This window comes from Marmota flaviventris, chromosome X (assembly GCF_047511675.1).
Source record: "Marmota flaviventris isolate mMarFla1 chromosome X, mMarFla1.hap1, whole genome shotgun sequence".
Lineage (NCBI taxonomy): Eukaryota > Metazoa > Chordata > Mammalia > Rodentia > Sciuridae > Marmota > Marmota flaviventris.
Genome location: NC_092518.1, coordinates 7,248,145 through 7,270,884, shown reverse-complemented (window position 1 = coordinate 7,270,884; position 22,740 = coordinate 7,248,145). Strand labels below are relative to the sequence as shown.

General features: G+C 38.1%; 1 protein-coding gene across 1 annotated transcript in view; it reads right to left on the bottom strand.

Moving 5' to 3' along the window:
* The window catches only part of Frmpd4 (FERM and PDZ domain containing 4), a 230,759-nt gene extending 208,433 nt beyond the window's left edge, over window positions 1-22,326 (bottom strand). Inside the window, exons 1-3 of the mRNA XM_027946511.2 lie at window positions 22,309-22,326; window positions 12,347-12,450; window positions 10,384-10,797 (exon numbers count right to left, since the gene is read on the bottom strand). Of these exons, the coding sequence (XP_027802312.2) occupies window positions 10,384-10,797; window positions 12,347-12,450; window positions 22,309-22,326 (536 nt within the window). The remainder of the gene's footprint in view (window positions 1-10,383; window positions 10,798-12,346; window positions 12,451-22,308) is intronic.
* Between the last annotated feature and the right edge of the window lie 414 nt (window positions 22,327-22,740).

The window sequence follows — 22,740 nt, the reverse complement described above, 5'->3', positions numbered from 1 at the left end:
AACCAAAAACCTATACATAGAGAAAAATGGTCTGGGAGGATGGGTCTATAGTGGCTATCACTGGGTTATAAGATTGTGGTGTTTTAAAAATTGTCTGCTTTTTCATATATTATTTCCTATAATGAGCATGCATTATTTTTATCACTATAATTTCTTTTAAACAATAGAAACTAGGAAAGGGCTATGACTCCCTGTGGATTCTTAGTGGAATCACTGGAGAAATTATAGAGAAGTAGTGGAACTTTGAAAACACACAGTTTTGGTGTGCCTGTATGGAAATGTGCATTGCTATTTATTGCATCTTGACTATCCTCTATTTAGGAGTTTGTCCTTTAACCTAGGTATTCATTAGTATAGGAGGGATTAAATAAAGTATTATAAAAGCAAACAATAGAATGCAATGCAGCTGTAAAATAAGAAAGGGATTTCTTTATGTAATGATATGGAAAGATTCTGAAGATATGCTAATTATATTTTAAAAGGGAAGATATAGGGGCTTGGGATATAGCTCAGTAGTAAGAAGACTTGGCTAGAATGTGCAAAGGTCTGGATTCAGTTCCCACTACAAGGAGAAGGAGGAGAAGGAGAAGGAGAAGGGGAAGGGGAAGGGGAAGGGGAAGGGGAAGGGGAAGGGGAAGGGGAAGGGGAAGGGGAAGGGGAAGGGGAAGGGGAAGGGGAAGGGGAAGGAGAGGGGAAAGTGGAAAGAGGAAGAGGAGAAGGAGGAAGGGGGAGGAGGAGGAGGAAGGAGAAATAGAGAGATACCCAGTTTTCTACTATTTGTGCAAAAGCAAGGGATGAATCAGGGAGAAGAAATAAGGCCAAACCATGAAATCTTGATTCAGATAGTACTGCATTTGAACATTGGCTCTACTAATTAACATCCATATAAATTTATGTAGGTTCCCTTTTCTCATCAAAACATCAGTTTTCTTCTCTGAGTATTAGGGACAATACTAACCACCTTGTTGGATTTTTGTAAGGACTCCCCAAATTGGGTGATCAAATTTGGTTGCTATTGTTATTATTTACACACATGTAACAAACATTGTCTAGTTTGTGCCACATGCTGTCTAGGTGCTTGACATGTATCAGTGAACAAAACAAAACATAGAACACCAAAACCCCTGATGCAGAAAATAAACACAATCACCGAGACCTTCTTTTCTAGATTAGTATTGTTCTAATTTTATATAACAATATTCTGCTGCTTTAAAACAATCTCACCTGACATCATTCTCTGGACACACATTTTCTATGTTCCTAACTCCATACCTCAGTTCACGTTATTTCCTTTGGCTAAAACATTCTCCTCATCCACACCAATTCCCCATACTTCTCCATCACTTCAAAATTGACCCATCTTCCTACACTCTTATCAAAAACTATCACCTGCATAAAGTAGCTTCCAAATACTCCACAATTAGTACCTTGCTTTCTTATAGTCATGGGCAACTATTGTATGCACCTTTCTGGAAACATCTACTTTGTATAATTTCTAATAACTGTGTGTATTCAAGTCTTTCAAGATTATAAGCTTCTGGAGACATCATAGCATTAAGAGAAACATCCCCACTTGATGCACTTAGTCGATGCTTAATAAACATTTATTTCTGAATATATTCATTGCAACTTGAACTCTTCTCATTAGCCTTACCACATTGAAGTAGTAATTACTTATCTATTATATCCTCCAGCCAATTGGTATTTCATTAAGGACAAGAACAAGTCTTATCTTTATATGCCTGGTAGATATACTGAGCTGACACATAAATTGTCCTGTTAAGTTTGGTTTAACCAAGGAACACAAAATTGCACAGAAATAATTTTTTGTCATTGTTTTTGGAAGGGTAACCTAAATACCTGGAATTACAACATAGCCCTAGAACATTACTTGCTGTTAACAAATGGTTGGGTGGATATATGTCTCTGCATGGTGAAAATGTACAGACAGACATGGGAACTCTCATGACTCCTAGGTTTCCAACCCTCTCCTTTGAGTTTGACAATGACCACCAAGTCTGTACTTTGAAATAAATGGATTCAAAACCACTACTACTGTTTACATCAACGTTGAGTACAGCATTTAGTACCTGCAGACTGTTTAATAACAGTACCCTTTGAACAAGTGAATGAATGAATAGCTCTCATTTGGGGGCATCCTCCAAAAGGAGTCATATGACAATGAACAGGCAGGTCCAGGTTTTCAAAGCCAGCACTGTGCTCAACAGGAACTTGTTGCCTCATCATCCTAGGAGTTTTTGAAAAGATAAAATAGAAATTTGAAGGTTCCAAAACAAAATCAGTGTGTAAGTCTAAACCTAAATGATGTTAGATTTTTAAGCCTTCATTAGTTTCCTTGATGTAAAGTTGCTTTCATTTCTCTAGCTTAAGTAGGATGTGACTCTTCCCTGAGGATAAGCTTATTGTCCTGACCATGATTCCTTGTTTCCCCTTTTTCATTTTTTTCCCTGGAAATACTAGGCTGGAGACTGAATCCACAGGTTCTTTAATATTAAGCTACATCTCAGCTATTTAAAAATTATTTTTTGAGATAGAGTCTCACTAAGTCACTGAGGCAGGCCTTGACCTTGTAATCCTCCTGCCTCAGCTTTCCGAGTTGCCGGGATTATAGGAGCACACTACCATACCTGGCCTGTTTACGCTTCTTATTTGGAGAAATTTTAATCATATAGAAAAGTTGAAATATGAGTCTAACAAACATCACTGTACTATTTACCCACACCAATGGTTCTCTGCAGGGGCAATTCTGCCCCCCAGTGATCTTTTGACATCTGCAGATGTTCTTGGCTGTCACTACTAGCAGGGAGGAATGGCCTGCAGCGAGTAGAGATTAGGGATGCTACTAAATATCCCACAATGTACAGATCAGCCTCAACACAAAGAATCACCCTGCCCTAAATATCAATAGTGCAGAGGATAAAAAACATTGACATCCTATACATCTCCTTGCCTAAGGGCTATAATGCAGACTGAGAGCTCTCTTTTCCCTCTTCCAAACACCTAGGTTTATCAATTGTTAATATGTTGCAACATTTATCTTTTTCCCCTCATTCCCTATCTCTGTTTGTGCTTATAAATCTTTACTTGAAACATTTGATATTAAGTCATAGATACCATGAAATGTTTCCCTCAAATTCTGCAGCATCAATCTCATAAAAAGACATTCTCCTTTAAAACTACAAAACAATATCACATTAAGTGTATTTAATGTTGATATAATAACATTATCTAATGTATAGTCCACATTCAAATCTCTCCAATTATCCTAATAGTGTCCTTTAAAAAATCTTTGTTTGATTCAGTATCCATTAGACTTTATGTTTTGCATTTACTTGTCCTGTCTCATTATTCAACTGTGTTTTCAAAATGCAAAGCTGTCATTGAAGCCAGAATTAGACAGGAAGTCAGTATAGATAGGTAATCAAGTCAGGTCAGATCAAAAAGGCCAATGTAAGTGAGTCCAGGAAGTTGGGGACTGCCCCCTGAGGGATTGATATACCTTCTGAGCCCTTCTCCACTCTATCAAGATAACCTGCCCCTGCACCAACCTGTTGCTAAGGTAACCTCTCCCAGGAATTGCCCCTCCCTACAGGGAGTTATAAAGTTGTTAATTAATGTGTCATGGGCTGCTTCATTCTGCCTTTCCCCTGTCCATCTGCTTCTCACTTTTTGGCCATCCCATCGAGCATCTCCTGGGCCTAGTCAAGTACACAGGAAAGAGAGAGATAAGGGGAAGAGAGCAGGAGAACAAAGGAAGCCTAGGACATATAAAAAGGCAGAACACCCTCACTTCTTGGGATACCAGCTATGGCCCCCTTCTCCCTCCTGGGAGAAATCTATGTTACCCCTTTTTAAATAAATCTTGCTTTATATGCTTGCCTCAGTGTGCTTCTCTAATGTTATACTTCAAAATGTGAGGGAGCAGGACTCATCACCCATAACTGGTGGTATCATCATAAGCTTTAAACTTTAGAAAGATGATATAGTTCTTCCCTGCAAATCTCAGCAATAATGACCAATATTTGTAAACTATGTCATAAAGTCTATTCAAATATGACTCCTATAATTCAAGCAGTGTCTATTGATGGTAGTTGTCTAACAGCTACTGTTTGTTAACTGAGCTGACACACGAAATGTGAGAACTTTATATGCAAATACCATGGTAATTGTGGGTAGTAGGGATATGGCAGAAAAGGTTCAAAAGTTCCTGCTTGGAATGATCAGAAGACAGAGATCAAGATGGGAATATGAGCTAATAATTATTTAACAATAAGAAAGCAGGACAAACTGTTCCTAGAATTTATGATGAGGAAATGTGTCAGTGGATAACAGAGAGGACCCCCACGTTCTGGTGGATAGAGGAAGGAAGTGGGACAGACAAGAAAGAACAGCAACAGCACAAAGCAGGCACCAGAACATGGGTTTTAACATCAAAGAACATTCTATCCTGGTTAGAAAGCTTCTCACCAATGTTTCAATATGCCAGGAGCCCAAGGCACATCCAGAATGGGATGTTAACATTTGTTAATGAATGCCAGACACTAACCTATCCTTTTTATTCTTCTTTCTTTCATAAAAGATCTGAGGTGGCGAATGAATCTCTCAAAATGACAGTTTGATTTTACTGATGACCAGGGAGAAGACTGACTTATTTTGATTAAGTCAAGATTCAGAGTAGGAATGTAGGCACTGTAAGGGCCAAATATTTCTCTACCTAGATAGGCCTTTCTTGTCAATCAGCAAGGATTCATTGAACAATGACCCCTGTTTTCAAGGTTCTGTGGTCTGTCCTGTATGTGATATAGCAACCCTATCTCTACGTCCCCATTTTTATGGGCTATATTGCAGTCTGAGAGCTCTTTTTTCTCTCTTCCAAACACCTAATGCCCTCATAACACTACACTCATTCATTCACTGAAAACATTTTATTGAGGACTTTTGTGCGAGTTATTGTGCAGTACTAGAGATATGAGAAGCAGACAAGTTACTTTCCTTCATGGAACTTATAACATTGTTGAGGAAGGCAGGGATCATGATTTACCCAACCTGGACCTTGTCCTGGTTCTGGGTTGTTTCCTGAACCCTGAGCTTTATTTAAACTCCTGCTCTGGGAATTTCACAGAGTAGGCATTGGGAGACAGGAAAATCTGCCTTGCATTTCTCGAATTATTCCCACACAGACCACTTCTTAACCCATACCAATCATTAAATACTTCCCCCCCTTCATTGGGGGCCTAGTCTTTTGCTTTTAGCTGTAATATGAAGCTAGAATATGCTTTCAGGATCCACCAAATACATCATGTCATAGAACTTGATAGTGATTGTAGAATTAATGAAACACAACATTGCTTGAATATGCCAAATGGCCTAATCTAATTTTCAAATGTGTTTTTAAATCACTTTTGCAATCACTCATCAATTTGAGAGATATCATTCATCTTCACATTTCACTTCTCTATAGATGACTTATAACCTAATATTGCTACTCACCAAGCATACTCAAAACTAATTGGCTTTTCAATGAACATGTATATAAAAAATTAAAACATTTTTCCCATGTAGCTATCTATGTAAAAATTACATTTTCACTATTCTTGGGAACGTGCTCATGTTTTGATAATTTTTAATTTTTTGTAGATTACAATATAAAGTATTTGCTTATCTGGACTGCAATTCACTCAATCTTCTTGGCCTTGCTTAATGACTTTCATAATCCTAAGTTAAAAGTGTATTTATTTAATAGTTATCTCCTATTCCATTAAGCTTTTTTTCTGAGTAAGAGAATTAAAATGTTACTTATAAATTATCTTTGATTAGGTACATAAAGGAATAAAAAGGGAGGAATTGTTAAAAAAAGAAGGAAGTGGAGAGAGAGGGGAAGGAACTGATATAACTGTGTATATACTTTTGTGAACAAAATGGAAATAGATGAAAAAACACTGGCTTAGGAGTTAGAGGCTGAGTTCTAAGTACACCATTTATAGTGGAGTTCAGCAGACTTTTTCTGTAAAGAGCCAGAGAATAAATATTTTCAGATTTACAGGCCATAATGTCTCTGTTGCAAATACTCAAACCTACCATTGAATCAAAAGTGGCTGCAAACAACATGTAAACTAACAAACATGGCTCTTTCAAATAAAACTTTATTTACAAAAACATCTATATTCAGCTTTCAAGCCATAGTTTTCTGAACTCTGATTTATAGTGTCGCCTTGGGAAAGTCATTATATTTCTGTTCCTCATTTACCTTATTCATGGAATGAAGGCATTAGACGACATGATTTTTGAAGTCCCTTCAAATTCCAAAATGCCACCTTCATCATTTAAACAGGTCTCCTTTTCAAAGGAAATACTCTTTAATAGGATTGGAAGAGACCCAGATACACAAATTCTGCAATACAATTTTTTCACTGAGGTAACAATTACCACTCACAGAAAATGAATAAGATTCCTATTTACCATAGCATTTGATCCAAAGATAGTACATTGTAGCTCAGCTCATCCCATACCTGAATATTTATAGCAAGTTTTAAATCTCTGAACCATTGATCTTCTCTTACAAATAGGGCGTTATTTGGATGAATGGTATCTCAAATATGGAACATACTCAGTTCCAAACCATAATGGAAAAACCCATTGTAGTGGCTGCTTTCCAAAATTCAAATCAAGAATTTTTTTCAGCTGGGAGAAACAAATGGGACCAGAAACTAATATATGCTTTCAAATATCATGTTATAAAGTGGTTTTACTATCAAGAGGTATGATGCCAAATAATGTTCATCATTGTTTTAGCCTTACTTGGGTTTTATCTAATTACCAAAGACTTGATTTTCCTATCTTAAATATGCCTACTTTTTATCCCAAACATGCCTGAGATTGGTTTGCTATCTCTGTGTCTGCTGGAAACTCTCTTATTTTTACTGCTGAATTATAATCCCTTAAGCACAGGTGTTTATAGAAAACCTGCTGATATTCTTAACAAAGTGTGGTAGAGAGTTACAGCATACTTAGTTATGCCTGTATGCACTGGTGTTAAATGTATCATCTGTTTCACTTCCCTAGAGTTAGAGTATCTATGTGATATTGTAACAGGTTATATATAATGTAAACAAAACATATAAACCTAGTGTGCTTTATTTTTTATCTAATTCTAGGAAGATTTCTAGTGGCTTTTCATTTAGAATTGCTTAATACAGAGATTCACACCTTCATTTCCACATTTACATGACTGTTGCCTCTTCTTATTACAAACCTGAATTCATCATGCAGTTCCATGGCATCTCATAATTTTCCAGAACTATTACTATAAAGGAACAAATGTATACTTGATACTAAGTGCAGAAATTAAAATGATTTTTTAATACTCTCAGTCTAGATATCAAAGGAAATGTATTATTTCACTAGATTTCTCAATATCTGCACATTTCCAAGATCATAAAAAATGTATAAGAATAGAGAGTACAAAAAGCCTCATAAGGGATACAAATATATACACTGGAAAATAGATATCTATCATTCAGAGCTTCCTCCTCCTCCTCTTCTTCTTTCCTCTCCCTCCTCCCAACATTCCCCCTGTCATCTTTAAACAACTGTGAAGATCATAGTGACAAAATATATTCTAAGGATTATGTAGGAATTTTCCTATCATGATTGAAGCCAGTTTGCAGATGCTTCCCATCCAATATCACCTTCCTTTTATTTATGTTTATTTTGTTCATTTGAAAATCCTTATGTTGAGCAACATTTTTTTTATACCACGGATGGAACCCAGGAGTGCTTAACCATTGAGCCACATCCCCAACTCTTTTTATAGTTTATTTTGAGACAGGGTTTCACTGAGTTGCTTAGGGCCTTGCTAAGTTGTTGAGGCTGCTTTCAAACCCATGATTGTCCTGCTTCAGCCTACAGAGCCACTGGGACTATAGGTGTGTACCACACACCCAGCCATCCTTGAGCAACATTTAATGGGTAGAACTATGACAGATAAACAGAGATGACAAACTTTTGTCCTCAAAGAACGAACAGTCTAAATAAAAATTGAGGGAACAAGTGATGCTGAGAATGCACTAAAAATGTAAGGATGTCTCCTTGCTCCATATAAGGAAAACTGAATTATGGCCTGTGTCTTTAGAAAAATCTGGAAGAGCTGGCCTCATCTCAGACTCTGGAGGTGAAAGAGAAGGCCCACATTAAAAATATAATTTTCACAATTTCCCATTGTGGCCTGACATTTCCATAACAATTTTGATAACAATTATATGTATATGGCAATCATAATAAAAACTAAAAGAAGATAAATGGTGCCGTTAGTAATAATATTAGGTTTCCGTTGTTTTCATCCACCTTCCCCAGCTTCCATTTGGAGTTTATTCATATTTTGCATTCCATCTGCTCCAAATATGGGCATATTATCGCTGAACAAATAAAAATTCAGAATTCCCTTGCCTTAGCTCAAGTAAGAGCCACAAGTCAGCTCTGTTACCTTTTATGTCCAAACATAATCCTTTTGTAAATCAGGACAAAACACCATCATGTATTTTTCCAAGATCTGTCATAGAGACAAAATGAGCTGAAAACACTAGGAAGGCAATAAGCTCTCAATATTTCTACATCATGGAGTAATTATTTCCACAGCAAGGAACACATTTATTTACAAAGTGTACAGACTTACTTGGTAAAGGGAATGAGCTATATTGTAACCATGTGTGACATGCTAAGTTTTTATTAGACAAGTTCTAAAAATCTCCTCCTCCAACTGACAATAATAATATATCTGCAGCTGTGAATGTTTCCAGGAAAGAGATTTTAGCAACTAGCTGATACATTTATTAGAAAAGTGCTGAAAAGCCTTTTATAATGAAAAGCGCCCCTTACAGCAGGGCTTCTCCATTTAGTCTGCACAGGAATCATCTAAGCATTATTAAAAATGTAGGTTCTAGCTGCGTGCAGTGGTGTACACCTATAATCCCAGCTACTCCGTATGCTGAGGCAGGAGGATAGCAAGTTCAAGGCCAAGCTGGGCAATTTACCAAGGCCCTGTCTCAAAACTTAAAACAACAAACAAACAAATAAATAAATGTGCTAGGGATGTAGCTCAGGTAGAACATTTGCCTAGTATGTACAAGGACCTGGGTTTAATCCCCAGTACTACAAAAAACAAAACAAAATGCAGGTTCTGATTAAACAGGCCTAAGGTAGGGATCAAGATACTGGGATTACTAATTAATTCCCAGGGAATGTTGATGCTGCTGGCCCAAGGACCACATCCTGAGTAACAGGCCTTCACATGTTCTTTTTCTTCTCCCCATTAACAAGCCTTTTTATTGTTGTCTTTTTTTGTTTTTTAGTTTAATGTCCAAATGGTCCTGCTTCCATGAATGGTCAAGACCAAGAGAAAAGGAAGGGGAACCAGCTAGTACAGGGTGGGATCATCTCCACAATATTCCATTTATACAGAGAACTAAACAGATCAGCACAGTCAGTATTGTGGATAAAAGTTAGCAGGATGGGACAAGGAGCAGGGATGTGGGGAGTAGGAGTGTCCTTTAAAAAAGATAGCCCCCACCCCAAACCTGGTGCCTAGGGAGGGCTTGGTCTGCTTCAACCCAAGAGGAATCAGAAGATCAAAAGCAGTTTGGGAAGGCCAGGGCAGTCAGGGATGGAGGGAGGGGAAAACTCCAAAGGATCAGAGGGCTGTTTGGCAACTGGGGTAAAGGGAATGCCTTCCCTCTGCTGGGATCCCCCAGCCCCTCCAGTCTGGAATAAAGGAGACAGCCTGTAACACCCTAGTGCAGGTCTGGGGCTGCCAGATGTTCCATGCAGGGAACTGGAGGAGGTTCATAAAGGTTTGCCCTCCAGAGAGATGAAGGCACAGTCTGCCAGTTTTTCAGCCAGGGTGAAGTGATCTTTGACCTCCTCGTAGCAGTTTTCTTTAATTCATGCTTGATCCCTGTCAGCTTCTTCTTCTTTTTTTTTTTTAAATTTTTTATTGTTGGCTGTTCAAAACATTACATAGTTCTTGATATATCATATTTCACACTTTGATTCAAGTGGGTTATGAGCTCCCATTTTTACCCCATATACAGATTGCAGAATCACATCAGTTACACATCCATTGATTTACATATTGCCATACTAGTGTCTGTTGTGTTCTGCTGCCTTTCCTATCCTCTACTATCCCCCCTCCCCTCCCCTCCCCTCCCCTCCCCTCTTCTCTCTCTGCCCCCTCTACTGTCATTCATTTCTCCCCCTTGTATTATTTTTCCCTTTCCCCTCACTTTCTCTTGTATGTACTTTTGTATAACCCTGAGGGTCTCCTTCCATTTCCATGCAATTTCCCTTCTCTCTCCCTTTCCCTCCCACCTCTCATCCCTGTTTAATGTTAATCTTCTTCTCAAGCTTCTTCTTGATGGCATTCTTGGAACTGGCGTTTTGCTCTGAAGGGGTGCAGACTCATGGGCCCGGAATATAAACACCAGGTCTTCCTTCTTGCTCTCCTTGGTCTTGTAGGTTGCGTCACAGAGGTCATAGCAGCAGTCCTCGTCAGCAAGCATCATAACAAAGGTGGTATAGGGCTCATCTACAGTCTGACTCACATCACCTACCAGGATCTCCTTGCTCTCCTCCAGGATGATGTTCTTCTTGTTCTCACTCAGGCAGAAGAGCACCACCTTCTTGCATTTCTTCATTTCTTCTGGCATCAAAGACTTGTGTACCTTCATGTCATTGAACACCTTGATGATACCAATGGAGACAGTCACACCAGAAGCTATGTTTCTAGAAGCGAAAGAAAGATAGCAAGGAGAGCTAGCCAACATGAGAGCCACCATAGCTGCTGCCAGGATCCAACTTCTTCACATGTTCTTGAAACAGCCTGTGAACCATGGCTGCTGGAGATTTTAGCTTGGGCTTCCCAGATGCGTGGCAGTTGACAGGTATTTGTGAGGCCTATGAAACTGCCCTGACAGGGTTTGTCAGGATGGATATTAAGGCCCACTCCTTACCTGGCACTGATCTTGGGAGATTCAGGTCAAAGAATCCATGAGAATTCATTTGAGCAGGTAAAACAAGACAAAACAAAGTATGTCTCCTGAATATTAAGGGCCCTTCATATTTATGGTTATCTCAGGTTTTTAATGCATAACCATCATGACCACCCTTTAACTGGAGTGCTAATTTACTTCCTTTCAGCATTAACATAGAGCTTCCATTATGGTCTAGAATCAAAGGGTCCCCTTCTCTTCTTGGGACACCATTGATGACACCATTGGAGACAGTCACACCAGAAGCTATGTTTCTAGAAGTGAAAGGAAGATGGCAAGGAGAGCTAGCCAACATGAGAGCCACCATAGCTGCTACCAGGATCCAACTTCTTCACATGTTCTTGAAACAGCATGTGAACCATGACTGCTGGAGATTTCAGCTTGGAGTTCCCAGATGGGTGGATCCCGGAGGGGAACACTCCAAAGGATCGGAGGGCTGTTTGGCAACTGGGGTAAAGGGAATGCCTTCCCTCTGCTGGGATCCCCCAGCCCCTCCAGTCTGGAATAAAGGAGACAGCCTGCAACACCCTAGTGCAGGTCTGGGGCTGCCAGATGTTCTCACTCAGGCAGAAGAGCACCACCTTCTTGCATTTCTTCACTTCTTCTGGAATCAAAGACTGTGTAGAAGCTCTATTAGTATCTGCAACTCCAAAATGATAAATGAGACTAGTCTTGGGGCTGGAGTTGTGGCTCAGCAGTAGAGCACTTGCCTCATATGTGTGAGGCACTGGGTTCGATTCCTAGCACCACATATAAATAAGCAAATAAAATAAAGGTCCATCAACAACTAAAAAATATTTTAAAAAAGAATAGTCTTTATTAATCTTTAACAGTGGCTTTGGACCTTTAGAAAAGCAGATGAAAAGCTCAGTGAAAATTTCCCGAAGTCCCTATTCTATTCTTAATATCTTAGAATTCATCTAAACCCTGTTAAGAACTGAAAATGACCACTTGGCCTCAATATTTAAGGAACCTATATAAAAGCTGATGACAGAATACTAATATCCATAAAACAATTTGGCAACAACTAAGAACAAACTTCATTGAAAATAGGTATGCCAACAGAAACATTGTGCATCCTGTTAGAACCAATTTTTATACTTCTTCCCTCACAAAGGTTTGACTCAAGCATTCAGTAATGATGTCTCCTCCCTGCATTCCCAAGCCAGTGGTCAGAAAACTATAATCCATGAGCTTGGCCTGCTACCTGATTTTTGTAAGTGAGATTTTATTGGAACATAACCATGCGCATTCATTTAAGTATTGTCTATTACTTCTTTCACACAAAAATGGCAGAGTTGTGTAGTGTGACAGAGCACATACAGGTTGCAAAGTCTAAAATATTTACCATCTCAACCTTTACAGAAAAAGTTTGCCAACTCTTGTTCTACAGTAATAAGTACCTTCTTCACAGTATCTCTATTGCACCTTATATTACAATCAACTGTAGATAAGTAGATAGATTGATGGGTGCACCAGGACTACTTGGTTGCACCACCATTGGAGGGGTTCTTATTAACTTTATACTGTAAGTGACCCTAGTTCTCTTATGAGGTGTTAAGCCTCCCTACTCATCTATGTATCACTACCATAGGGATTCATGTCAACTTGGAGTCCAATGAACAGAGCTGAATCAAACTGAACTCTGGAGTTTTTCTAGGGCAATAATGGAGCCATGATATTTAGGACAGTGAAATTTCCGAGAGCAATAAGCAAATATCTGATTAAACCTGTAACTAAATTAGCAGAAACCAAATGGTTCTTTTGGCAGCAAAACAAAAGTGGCTCTTACAGCCATTTTGTTTGACAGGATTTTACAAGAGGTTCCACAATGAATTGCAGCCATAAAATACTTGATATTAGCATTACTAATCCTTGGTGAATCTTTCCTTCCAAGCCATAGCAGAGATAAAGAGCACACTCCCTGCCCTTTCTAGCATATACAACCCAGAGGCTCAGTCATTAGCATGCCAGCTTAAGGGCTGTGTATTTCTCCGGCTCCAGCAAATCATTCCTCTGATATTGTATAGTCTCACCTGAACTCCAAGGACCCAGTAGGAAAATGAGGCAGTGATTGCATTTTGTGAACAAATAACTTTTCTCTTTATTTTAAAAATTCTTCCCTTATATTCATCAATTTTTAAGAATGGAATAAAAATATATACCTTCTGTCATTGCCTCTGGAAAGGAGACTAATTCAGATCCTTTTCTAATTATATTTATCCATTGTATATTCTAATTTTCACAATTTGATTCATTTACTATCATTCTACCAGTCTCCAGAATTCCATATTTTGTAATTGTGCCCTGTACACCCATAAGAGTTCTAGTAGTTGCTAAGACAATAGAAGAAATGTGTTCAGGGAGGTTAGTATTTTTCCATTTAAAATTAATTTATTTGACATTAATATTTTGGATATAACAATTTTACTTGAATCCCCCACTAAAAATCTGAAATTTTTAATTTTGCCCATGCTCAGATTTTATATTTGAAATTTATATATAAATTTAGAGGATGTTTTAACAATTTGGATTAAAAAAGAAAAATAAGTGTGATGTTTAAATTTAGTTTATTCCACTTTAGGCATGGGTAAAAACTTATTCAGTAAAAATTATGTACTTTGTAAATGATCTTATCAGCCTAAATTAATGAAATTTCCCTAAGCCACACAAAATGGACCTTGATTTCATGAGTGATGAAAATGTAAGTCTTCTAATAAAAGGTCTGCATCTACACCAAAATGTCACTCTAGCATAACAAGTAACCATATTTTGTTTATAGGAGATAATGGGGTGTGAACGTTACATATAGGCTGACTTGGTGTCCACAAACTTTTGGTAATTCCAATAATTAGCTTTGTTGTGTCTGTTCCTCTGTGTAGCCTACAGCTCCTGTAGGATAACTGACATTGTCTACCCATCCTTTAAAACACTGATTACACTTTCATCTCCTTCCTGATGCTTCTGTGCTGTAGTCCAACCCACCCAGAAGTTTCTGAACTACTATAGTTCTTGAAGCTCACAGTTCCACTTGGTTGTCCCCAAACAACTCAAAATCAACATGTCTGAAACTGAACACAAGCTTATTCCCCCAAACCTACTTCTCCCCCTAGCTTTCTTGTCCCAAAAAATGGTTGCCCTGTATTGCAAGAGAGGATACAAAGAATCCCATGCATTTTCTGGAAGATGCTTCCTTCTGTAATCTGTTGAGTGTTTGAGTTTATTAGTTCTTCAAGCCCAGAAGATGTCTCCAATGCTCCCATGTCCGTTTATTTTCCAAGCTAACTTTTTATTCTTCTGGCTTAATCATCCTCCAAGAAACTTTCTACCAACAGGCTCTGTCCAACATGTTAGTCACTTACTAGATGTGGTTAATGAACACTTGGAATGTGGCAATTCTGAATTGAGATATGCTATAAATGTGAAATATACACCAAATTTCAAAAACTTAGCAGGAAAAAAGAATGTAAGACATCTAATTTTTATAAATTGATTATATGTTGAAATGATAATATATTGGATAGTATGGGTTAAAGAAAATACAATAAAAGTAAATTGCATCAGTTTAATTTTTTAATATAACTACCAGAAAATTTTAAATAATGTGGTTTTGCATTATAATTTTGTAAGACTGTGCTGCTCCGTAACCTGGGGACAGGGTTTGGTGTTCCTCCCACAGATATTTTTACAACTGCCATTCTTTTTGTTAATTTGGCATGTAATTTGTGTATCTCTCCTGGGCTCTATTGGCTGCCTGAACAGTGAATTTGATATCTTGTTCAAGATTACACCCACATCTGATGCAAAGTATGAATTCTCATGTTTGCTAAAAGAACCAAAGAACTACACAGAGAATTAGAAGACCAGAGTTGAAGTCACCTTACATCCCTAGGCTATAGCCAAAGATGAGGGTTAAACTAGGTAGTCTCTAGAAGCCCTTATAGTTTCATTGACTACAAATATCTAACATGGATACTTAAATGAGTGTTATGGTTTGGATTTAGAATGTCTCTCAAAGACTCATGCATTGAAGGCTTGGTCCCCAATGCAGTAAAGTTCACAGGTGGGACTTTCAGGAAATGACTGAATCCTGATTAATCCACTGATGGATTCATAGCTGAATGGACTACTGGAAGTAGTAGAAACTAGGTGGTATAACCTAATTGAAAGCAGTGGGTCCTTGGGGGTGAGTCCTTGGGGACTCTATCTTGACACAGGCCCCCCTCCTTCTCAGAAACAGTGAAGCCAGTCAACTATGAACTGTGAACTATGAACTGACACCTCCGACACCATGAGCCAAAATAAATCTTTCTTCCTTTAAGTTGTTTTTCTCAGGTATTTTGTCACAGAGATGAAAAGCCAACTAACACAATATGTCACTTCTTGGGCTATGTATGTAGCTCAGTGTGGAGTACCTGCCTAGTATATACAAGGCCCTGGTTTTGGTCCCAGAACTGAAAAAACAAACAAACAAACAAACAAAATCAACCAACCAAATAATAAATAGTCACTTCTTCCTCATCAGGTTTCAGTTTTGTCAGTATGAAAAAAAAATCTCATATTTTCTTTGTTATCTTTCTCAGGACTCTGTACATACCTTAAAAGTGATTATTAATTAATTCAACAAATGAAAAGCTAAAAACAATTATTCACAAGTATGTTAGACAGATTTCCATCACTATAACAAATAATCAAGATAATCAACTTACAAAATTAAAGGAGTATTTCAGCTCACAGTTTTGGAGGTTTTAGTCCATGATTGGTTGGTCCCTTTGCTTTGGGCCTGTGGCCATATATCATGGCAGAAGTATATGGTGGAGCAAACTCACCTCATGGCAGGGAAGTAAAAAAGAGAAAGAGGAAGGGGCTGGTGTCCCACTATCCCCTTCAAGGACACACTCCCTATGACTTGAAAATCTCCCAGTTGGCCCCATTTTTTAAAGGTTCCACCACCTCCCAATTATGCTAAACTGGGGACCAAATCTTTAACACAGGGGCCTCTGGGGTACATCTCCTATCCAAATTATAGCAACAAGTTTCACAAGGTGGGTCTGATGAAAATTAGTATTTAACTTAGTTGACTCTTCAAAACATTGGTGGGGTAGGGGTATAGGTGGAGAGAGGGAGTGACTTCTCTGAATCATGATAGTAGAAGAGCTGGATATAGAAGGGCTGGCAAGCTCCCTATAAATGGGTAAATTCACATGCAACATCACTGGGAAGCTTCCAAGGAAGCCAATATCCAGGATCCTCTCTGTTTTCTCCTTCATCCTCCAGGCAATAGGGAGTAAGCAAAAGGGACTGCCCCCAAAGTTCCGAACAATGTCTTAAGATGCCAAATCATCTGTCTGGATATTAAAATTCTTCTCATAAAAAGCACAATGTTAATTTATATCTACAAAAAGCAAGTACAAAACTGACCAACTGTTAAGTTTATTTAGTGAAAATCCACACCAGACCACATAATTGTTCTTAGATAATTTTTAACTTAAAAATAATCTCAAACAGCACAGGAACCAACATTTGCAGGCTAATAGTCTGTATTAGTTCTACTGCTCTGATAAATGTTTCTAATGTGGACTACTGATGTCATTAAGATCATTTGCCTATTTGTAGAGAGGAAGCTGGCCATCAACTATGATGCACAAGACAAGGAGAGCTGCTTTATTCTCAGCACAGGTGAATGAGTTGAAAAAGAAGGGGTACTGCATACAGGAAGCATAATAAACTTCTGCTGTAGGCTGCAAAAGCCACAATTACCATTTTCTCTCAGTGATAGCCAATATCTTAGGGCAGAAAAAAATCTCTTCTGGAAGACAGAAGAGTCAAAAATGCAAAGACCTATTGGAAATTTTGCTTTTCCTTCTTAGTTTCTTTCTTTTCTTTTCTCTCTTTCTTCTTTTTAAAATGTAGCCTGCCTGAAGCTTCTATTCTGGAACTTCTCTGATCACCCCTGGAGAATTCAATGTCCTCTCAAAGGTTTTTGTTGTGTTTTTCTTCTTACCCACCACTAGCCTTCCTCTGATTCTGGGATTTTGGCCATGTGTCCTTGAAGCCAATCTCTGTTTATATAATTGTTCTAATTTCTGTCTTGCAATTACTTTTTTCCGTATTTTCTTTTTAAAATCTCACTCTCATTCCATTTCTTTTTCATCTCTCTCCCTAGGAAAATTTCTCTTTCTGGCAGGCTCCTCTTGTTCTCTTTGGCAGTATTTCATAGAGGCACAAATAGTCATAATGATAAAAATGTGCACTTGTAGAGGGGCTCACCCAAGGAAATTAAACTATTCTGCAGACATTATCCCATCAATTTTCGCTAAATCCTACAAAGGAAGGACCCATTTCACAATAGTATAGCAGAGGGTTAAGATAGATGCATTCTGAGCCTTAAAAAACTGAAAGCATACAGTCATTCATCATAGTAAGTCCAACCTCCTGGATTTGACTTCTCCCTTCCATTCCTTCCGGGCCTCATCCTTAATTTTCACCCAATGCAGAAAGATGACTTTCATCTCCTTTGACTAATTTCTTCCTATAAATATAGTCTTAAGAGTGCTGCTGTCCCAAGATGAAGAGGCATGAGAAGAAAAAAAAAAAACATCAATTGGTTTATGTTCTATTTTTAATTTCCATCTGCTTCATATGCTTTCTTGTATTCCTTCGAGATCCCTGTAAATATTCCACTTTTTTCCACTCCTAAATAATGGTCTTACATAGATCTCACTGATGGCATTTGATAACATTATGACTGAATGAAATTTGGGCCACACCTTTCTCTTTCCCTACCCCATTTAATAGATAAGGTAACTGATCCTCAAAAATATCCATATGTTACTGAGCTAGTTCAGCATCCAAATTAGCTTTATAGGCTAGGTCTTCAGATTTCTCAGTCTATATTTATAATTTTTGACAGAACTTCATAATAATAATCTAAACAAGTAATAATAACAACAACAATCTAAACAACTCTATAAGGTTATTATTCCTATCCACCTTCCACAGAAGAGGAAACTGCTAGATTATTTGCCCAAAGTAATGTAAGTAAATGATGGAACCAGCAATTAAACCTAGGTTTATCTAATTGAAATCATGGGCCTACATATGTTTTTGTTTAAACTGCTTCTCTCTTGACATGCTGACAAAAAGCATTGGCACCTCTTCCATCTCTCCTTTCACCCAGGTTGGGTTTCTCAGTGTCTGCCATTATCTGTGGGTACCTGACTTTGGAATGCTCCTTTAATCTGACATCTTAGCCTACTATAGAGACCCCCTTCTTCCTGTGAGCAGCAAGTATCTACTAAGGGACCCAGCATGCACATCATTTCACTTTAAACTTAGAATACATGTCTCCAATAGTCATCACAGAGTTTCCTTCACATTTTCTCTGAACCAGGTGTTGCCAAGGGCACAGTGGAAGCTGAGGGTCTTGAGACACTTTTCTGTGTTACCTGTCCTACCTTACCATAGCCTATTATGTACTTCGACTTTTCAGGAGTTTTCCTAGGGCAGGAATCCTAAAACTATCTTAGGATTCTATGGGGGATGTAAATGTACATTTAGTTATTTATATCTCTGCTTGGAAGTAGAAAAACAAAACAAAACAGAACACCGACAGTCCCTTAAGATCATTTGGGTCCTTTTGATCTATATAAATTCAGTATCAAATTCACTTTGTGGATAGCACATCAACTAATTAGAGTATTTAATAGGTATATATACCAATTATAAAATTCTACTCTGTAAAACATGCAATAAATATTTGTCAACAAATAACTACAACATTAACTCTTTAGTTGCTAAGTATGAGCTATTCTCCTTAATAATACCACTATTCAACATATGGTCCCTAATCTCAAGGAACTTTCAATATTAATAATACATTATTGTATTCAATGAATCTGCTGGAACCAACCCAACTGAAAAGACTGATGTCTGCCTAACACCTCTTCTCACACACCCAGCATGGACAACGTCCAACGGATTTATAGTCAAAACTGCAGTTTATTAAATTCTGAGAGGAGATCCCAGGATAAACCAATGCATTCCTTGCTCCACAACCAGAGTTCTCAAGCTCCATGCTGAGCCCACAACATAATATTTATTTGCAATGAGTCTTCTTTTCAGCACTTACAAGTTATAATCATTATATGTGGAGAAAGAAAAGGGTGATTCCTTTAAGAATTTTGATACATACAGTTAGCTTTCACAGTGCCTTCTGCTATCTCTCGAGTAGTTTTCAGTACAGGTAAAACTGAATTTATTGCAAACCTAGCTTCTCACCATAAGGGATGCCAGATAGATTAACTTGACATCACTGACTCCCAGGATTCATCATCATGAACACAGTGTCTGTGGGCAATTTATTTTGGCAGCTTACCAATTGCTAGTGGCAAATCTTTTTTTTTAATATTGAGGAATATAATATAGAGGTTTTCAGTTTTTACTGCATAATTTCTTATCTCTGTTCTGAAGTTCAAATTTTGTATAGCTGTTGTGTTTTTCCCAGTCCTGGGGATTGAACCCAGAGACTCGCATGCTTGCTAGGCAAGAGTTCCACTACTGAATTATATCCCCATCCTTTTTGTAGGGGATACCAGGGATTGAACTCAGGGGCACCCAACCACTAAGCCACATCCCCAGCCCTATTTTGTGTTTTATTTAGAGACAGGGTCTCACTGAGTTGCTAAGCACCTTACTGTTGCTGAGGCTGGCTTTGAACTCACAATCCTCCTGCCTCAACCTACCAAGCCTCTGGGATTATAGACATACACCACTGTGCCCAGCTCCCCATCCCTTTTTATGTTTCATTTTGAGATAGGGTCTCACTAAAGTTGTTGAGGCTGGCTTTGAACTTGCCATCCTTCTGCCTTGGCCTCATGAGTAGCAGAAGATGTGCACCACTATGCCTGGTTCTGACATAGCTGTAAGTGGCAGGGCAACTGTATGGGTTGGGAAGCCCTGCTCTAGGGTAAGGATGTGAAAAAATGGATGTAATGGGTAGCTGAGTGTCAGGAAGATGTGAGGTTGAGTCTGGGCTCTTAACAGACTTTGGCACATACTTAATCTTTACTTTCCTGTTTCAAAATGAAAAGTACATTTCTCCTTCAGTTGTGGGTGACTTAGATGAGGAAACCAATGCCAAATACCAGGACCAGAATCCTACCACTCAACTGCAGGGAGAACCCCCTGGTTTGATGAACCAGTCACTCCTCAACCATGCTTATTGCCAATTACAAGTAAAGGATATGTTTTAGGTGGAGTTCCCCTCCATGAAAATACAACAGCAAGTATTACAGATTCACTATCCTCAAATCTTACACCAGGGCCCCAAAACTAGCAAAGCAAATCTGCTGCTCATTTATGCTTCTGGCTTTGTTTAAATTCTCATCCCTGCTTTAAGAACTGCCAAATCAAATCAACCTTTTCCCCTGACTATTCCAAACCCATTTGTATCACTCCTTCTCTGGTAAGTCTTTTCTAATTTGTTCCTGTTATCCAGTCGCCTAACCTCACGATTGAGTCCATTCCATGTGCTTTACTGAAGTTCTTTCAACTACATTAGTCTTACTTCAGTTGTTTTCTGTGGGTGCAGGTTTCATGCTTCTTATTGTATCTATCCTTGCTCCATTAGTTATAAGCACTTTATAAACAAGCTTGTGTTTCTTAATTGTTAGCATCTTTCCTTAGGGTGGAATGTGGTTTGTTACGGAGCATGGCTCCAGCTTAAGCACTGATATGACCACTCCCAATAAGCATCTCTTCTGGTAGTCTGAGCAGAGTCAGCTCAGGTCCTGAACTATTCACAGAAACAAGTCAAAATAAGTTGAGGGCAATTTTTGTGAACGTTCATGTGCTGATTTGAGTGTTTTAATTTGGAAGAACAGAAGCTTTGCTAAAGGGAAGTACAGGAGAAAAGTTGCCACGAACAAAATATCAACAGGGGAGGGAAGTTTTCAACTAATTTTCTCTGGAACCATATGCCATAATATATTAGATATGTTGTAATGTTTGTTGCTCAAATAGAAGGAAGGAGGGATGGATGGACAGATGAGTGGAAACACAGATGGACATATGCTAGAAGTAGCCAGTGAAAGGACACAGAAGCTAGATTTCTCAATTTGTTTTCAGTAGTACAACAGAGTGACCAAAAATTTTGATGAGGAAGAAAAACTTTATAACATGACAGAAGTAGAAGATACATTTCACAGCTTCAGGGAAGGATGTCTGAATGAGAGATATTATTTACTCAGATTGATCTTCTTATACATGGTCTCAGGAAAATATTTTATTTTCCCAAGGGAATTTTTGGGACACTTTTCTACCCCATTGTTTTTTATTATTACATTTGAAATAAAAACAAAAGACTACAATCATACTAGATTTTTAAAAAGCATGTTTATGTTCATCCACAAATATAATTAATTTATGTTCAATGCATAGAAGCCTAGCCACAAAGACTTTAGGCCAGTTTGTCCTTTTTGCTAAAAGAAAAACATCATAGTTATTGTAGTCAATTAGCAATGTTAAGGAATAATTCAGTTCTTCTTATGCAAATGCAATTCAATGGATAGGGTGGTACAGAGGCAAGAATTGGGTCTTAAATGTTCCCAAACATGAGCCCATTAGTGGCTATAACTACATTTATTTATTAGGAAAAAAATGGCATTTTCAACATTATTATATGGGGAGGAAAATAAAGAATATATAGATGTTACCACAATTTTCAGTTGTGTTTAAACAGAAGGCTAGTCTAAGAATCATGCCTTCTCAGAGACAGTGATTTTTACCAATAATTAAGAGACTCTGAAGAGAAGGATGTGTTCATACCTACACTGATTTTAATGGTGTCTCCACTCTGATTGGCTCTTTGTTAGTGTTTTAGTCAGTTTTTTCATTGCTGTGACCAAAATACCTGACAAGAACAATTAGAGAAGAAAAAGTTGATATGGGAGCTCTTGGTTTCAGAGGTCTCAGTCCATACATGGTTGATTCCATTTCTCAGGGCCAAGGTAAGGTAGGGCATCATGGTGGAAGTGTGTGGTGGAGGAAAGTAGCTTAGTACATGAACATCAGGAAGTAGAGAGTATGTTCCTCACCAGGACAAAATGTAAACCCCAAAGGCATGCCCCCAAGAACCCACCTCCTCCTTCTACATCCTATATGCCTACAGTTACCACTCAGTTAATGCCTCTCAGGGGATTAATGCACTGATTAGGTTAATGCTCACATAACCCAACCATTTCACCTCTAAATCTTCTTGCATTGTCTTACACATGAGCTTTTGGGGGACACCTCATATCCTAAATATAACAATTGGATTTTGCAACAATGGTATCTTGTAATATTTGTATCTTGCAATACAGATTTCCCTATACAAACTGTTTTCATACCTGTCATTCCATCTAATCCTAATCATTGTACTTAGGGAAGTAAATTAATATTTTTGTTTCGGAGATGATAACTGAATGGTCCACATTAAATGGCTGATAGTTTTTGTCTGTTAAGAGCAAACAGTCCACATAATCTCATATCAACTATCTGAGTGAATAGCCTCCTGATAATAGATGAAACATTTTTTAACTTAACAGATGACTTCATATTTCTCTACCTAGGGTATCTGATTATAAGCCAATGATGGATAATTCATTTGAAATAACTTCAAAGATTTTACTCTTCT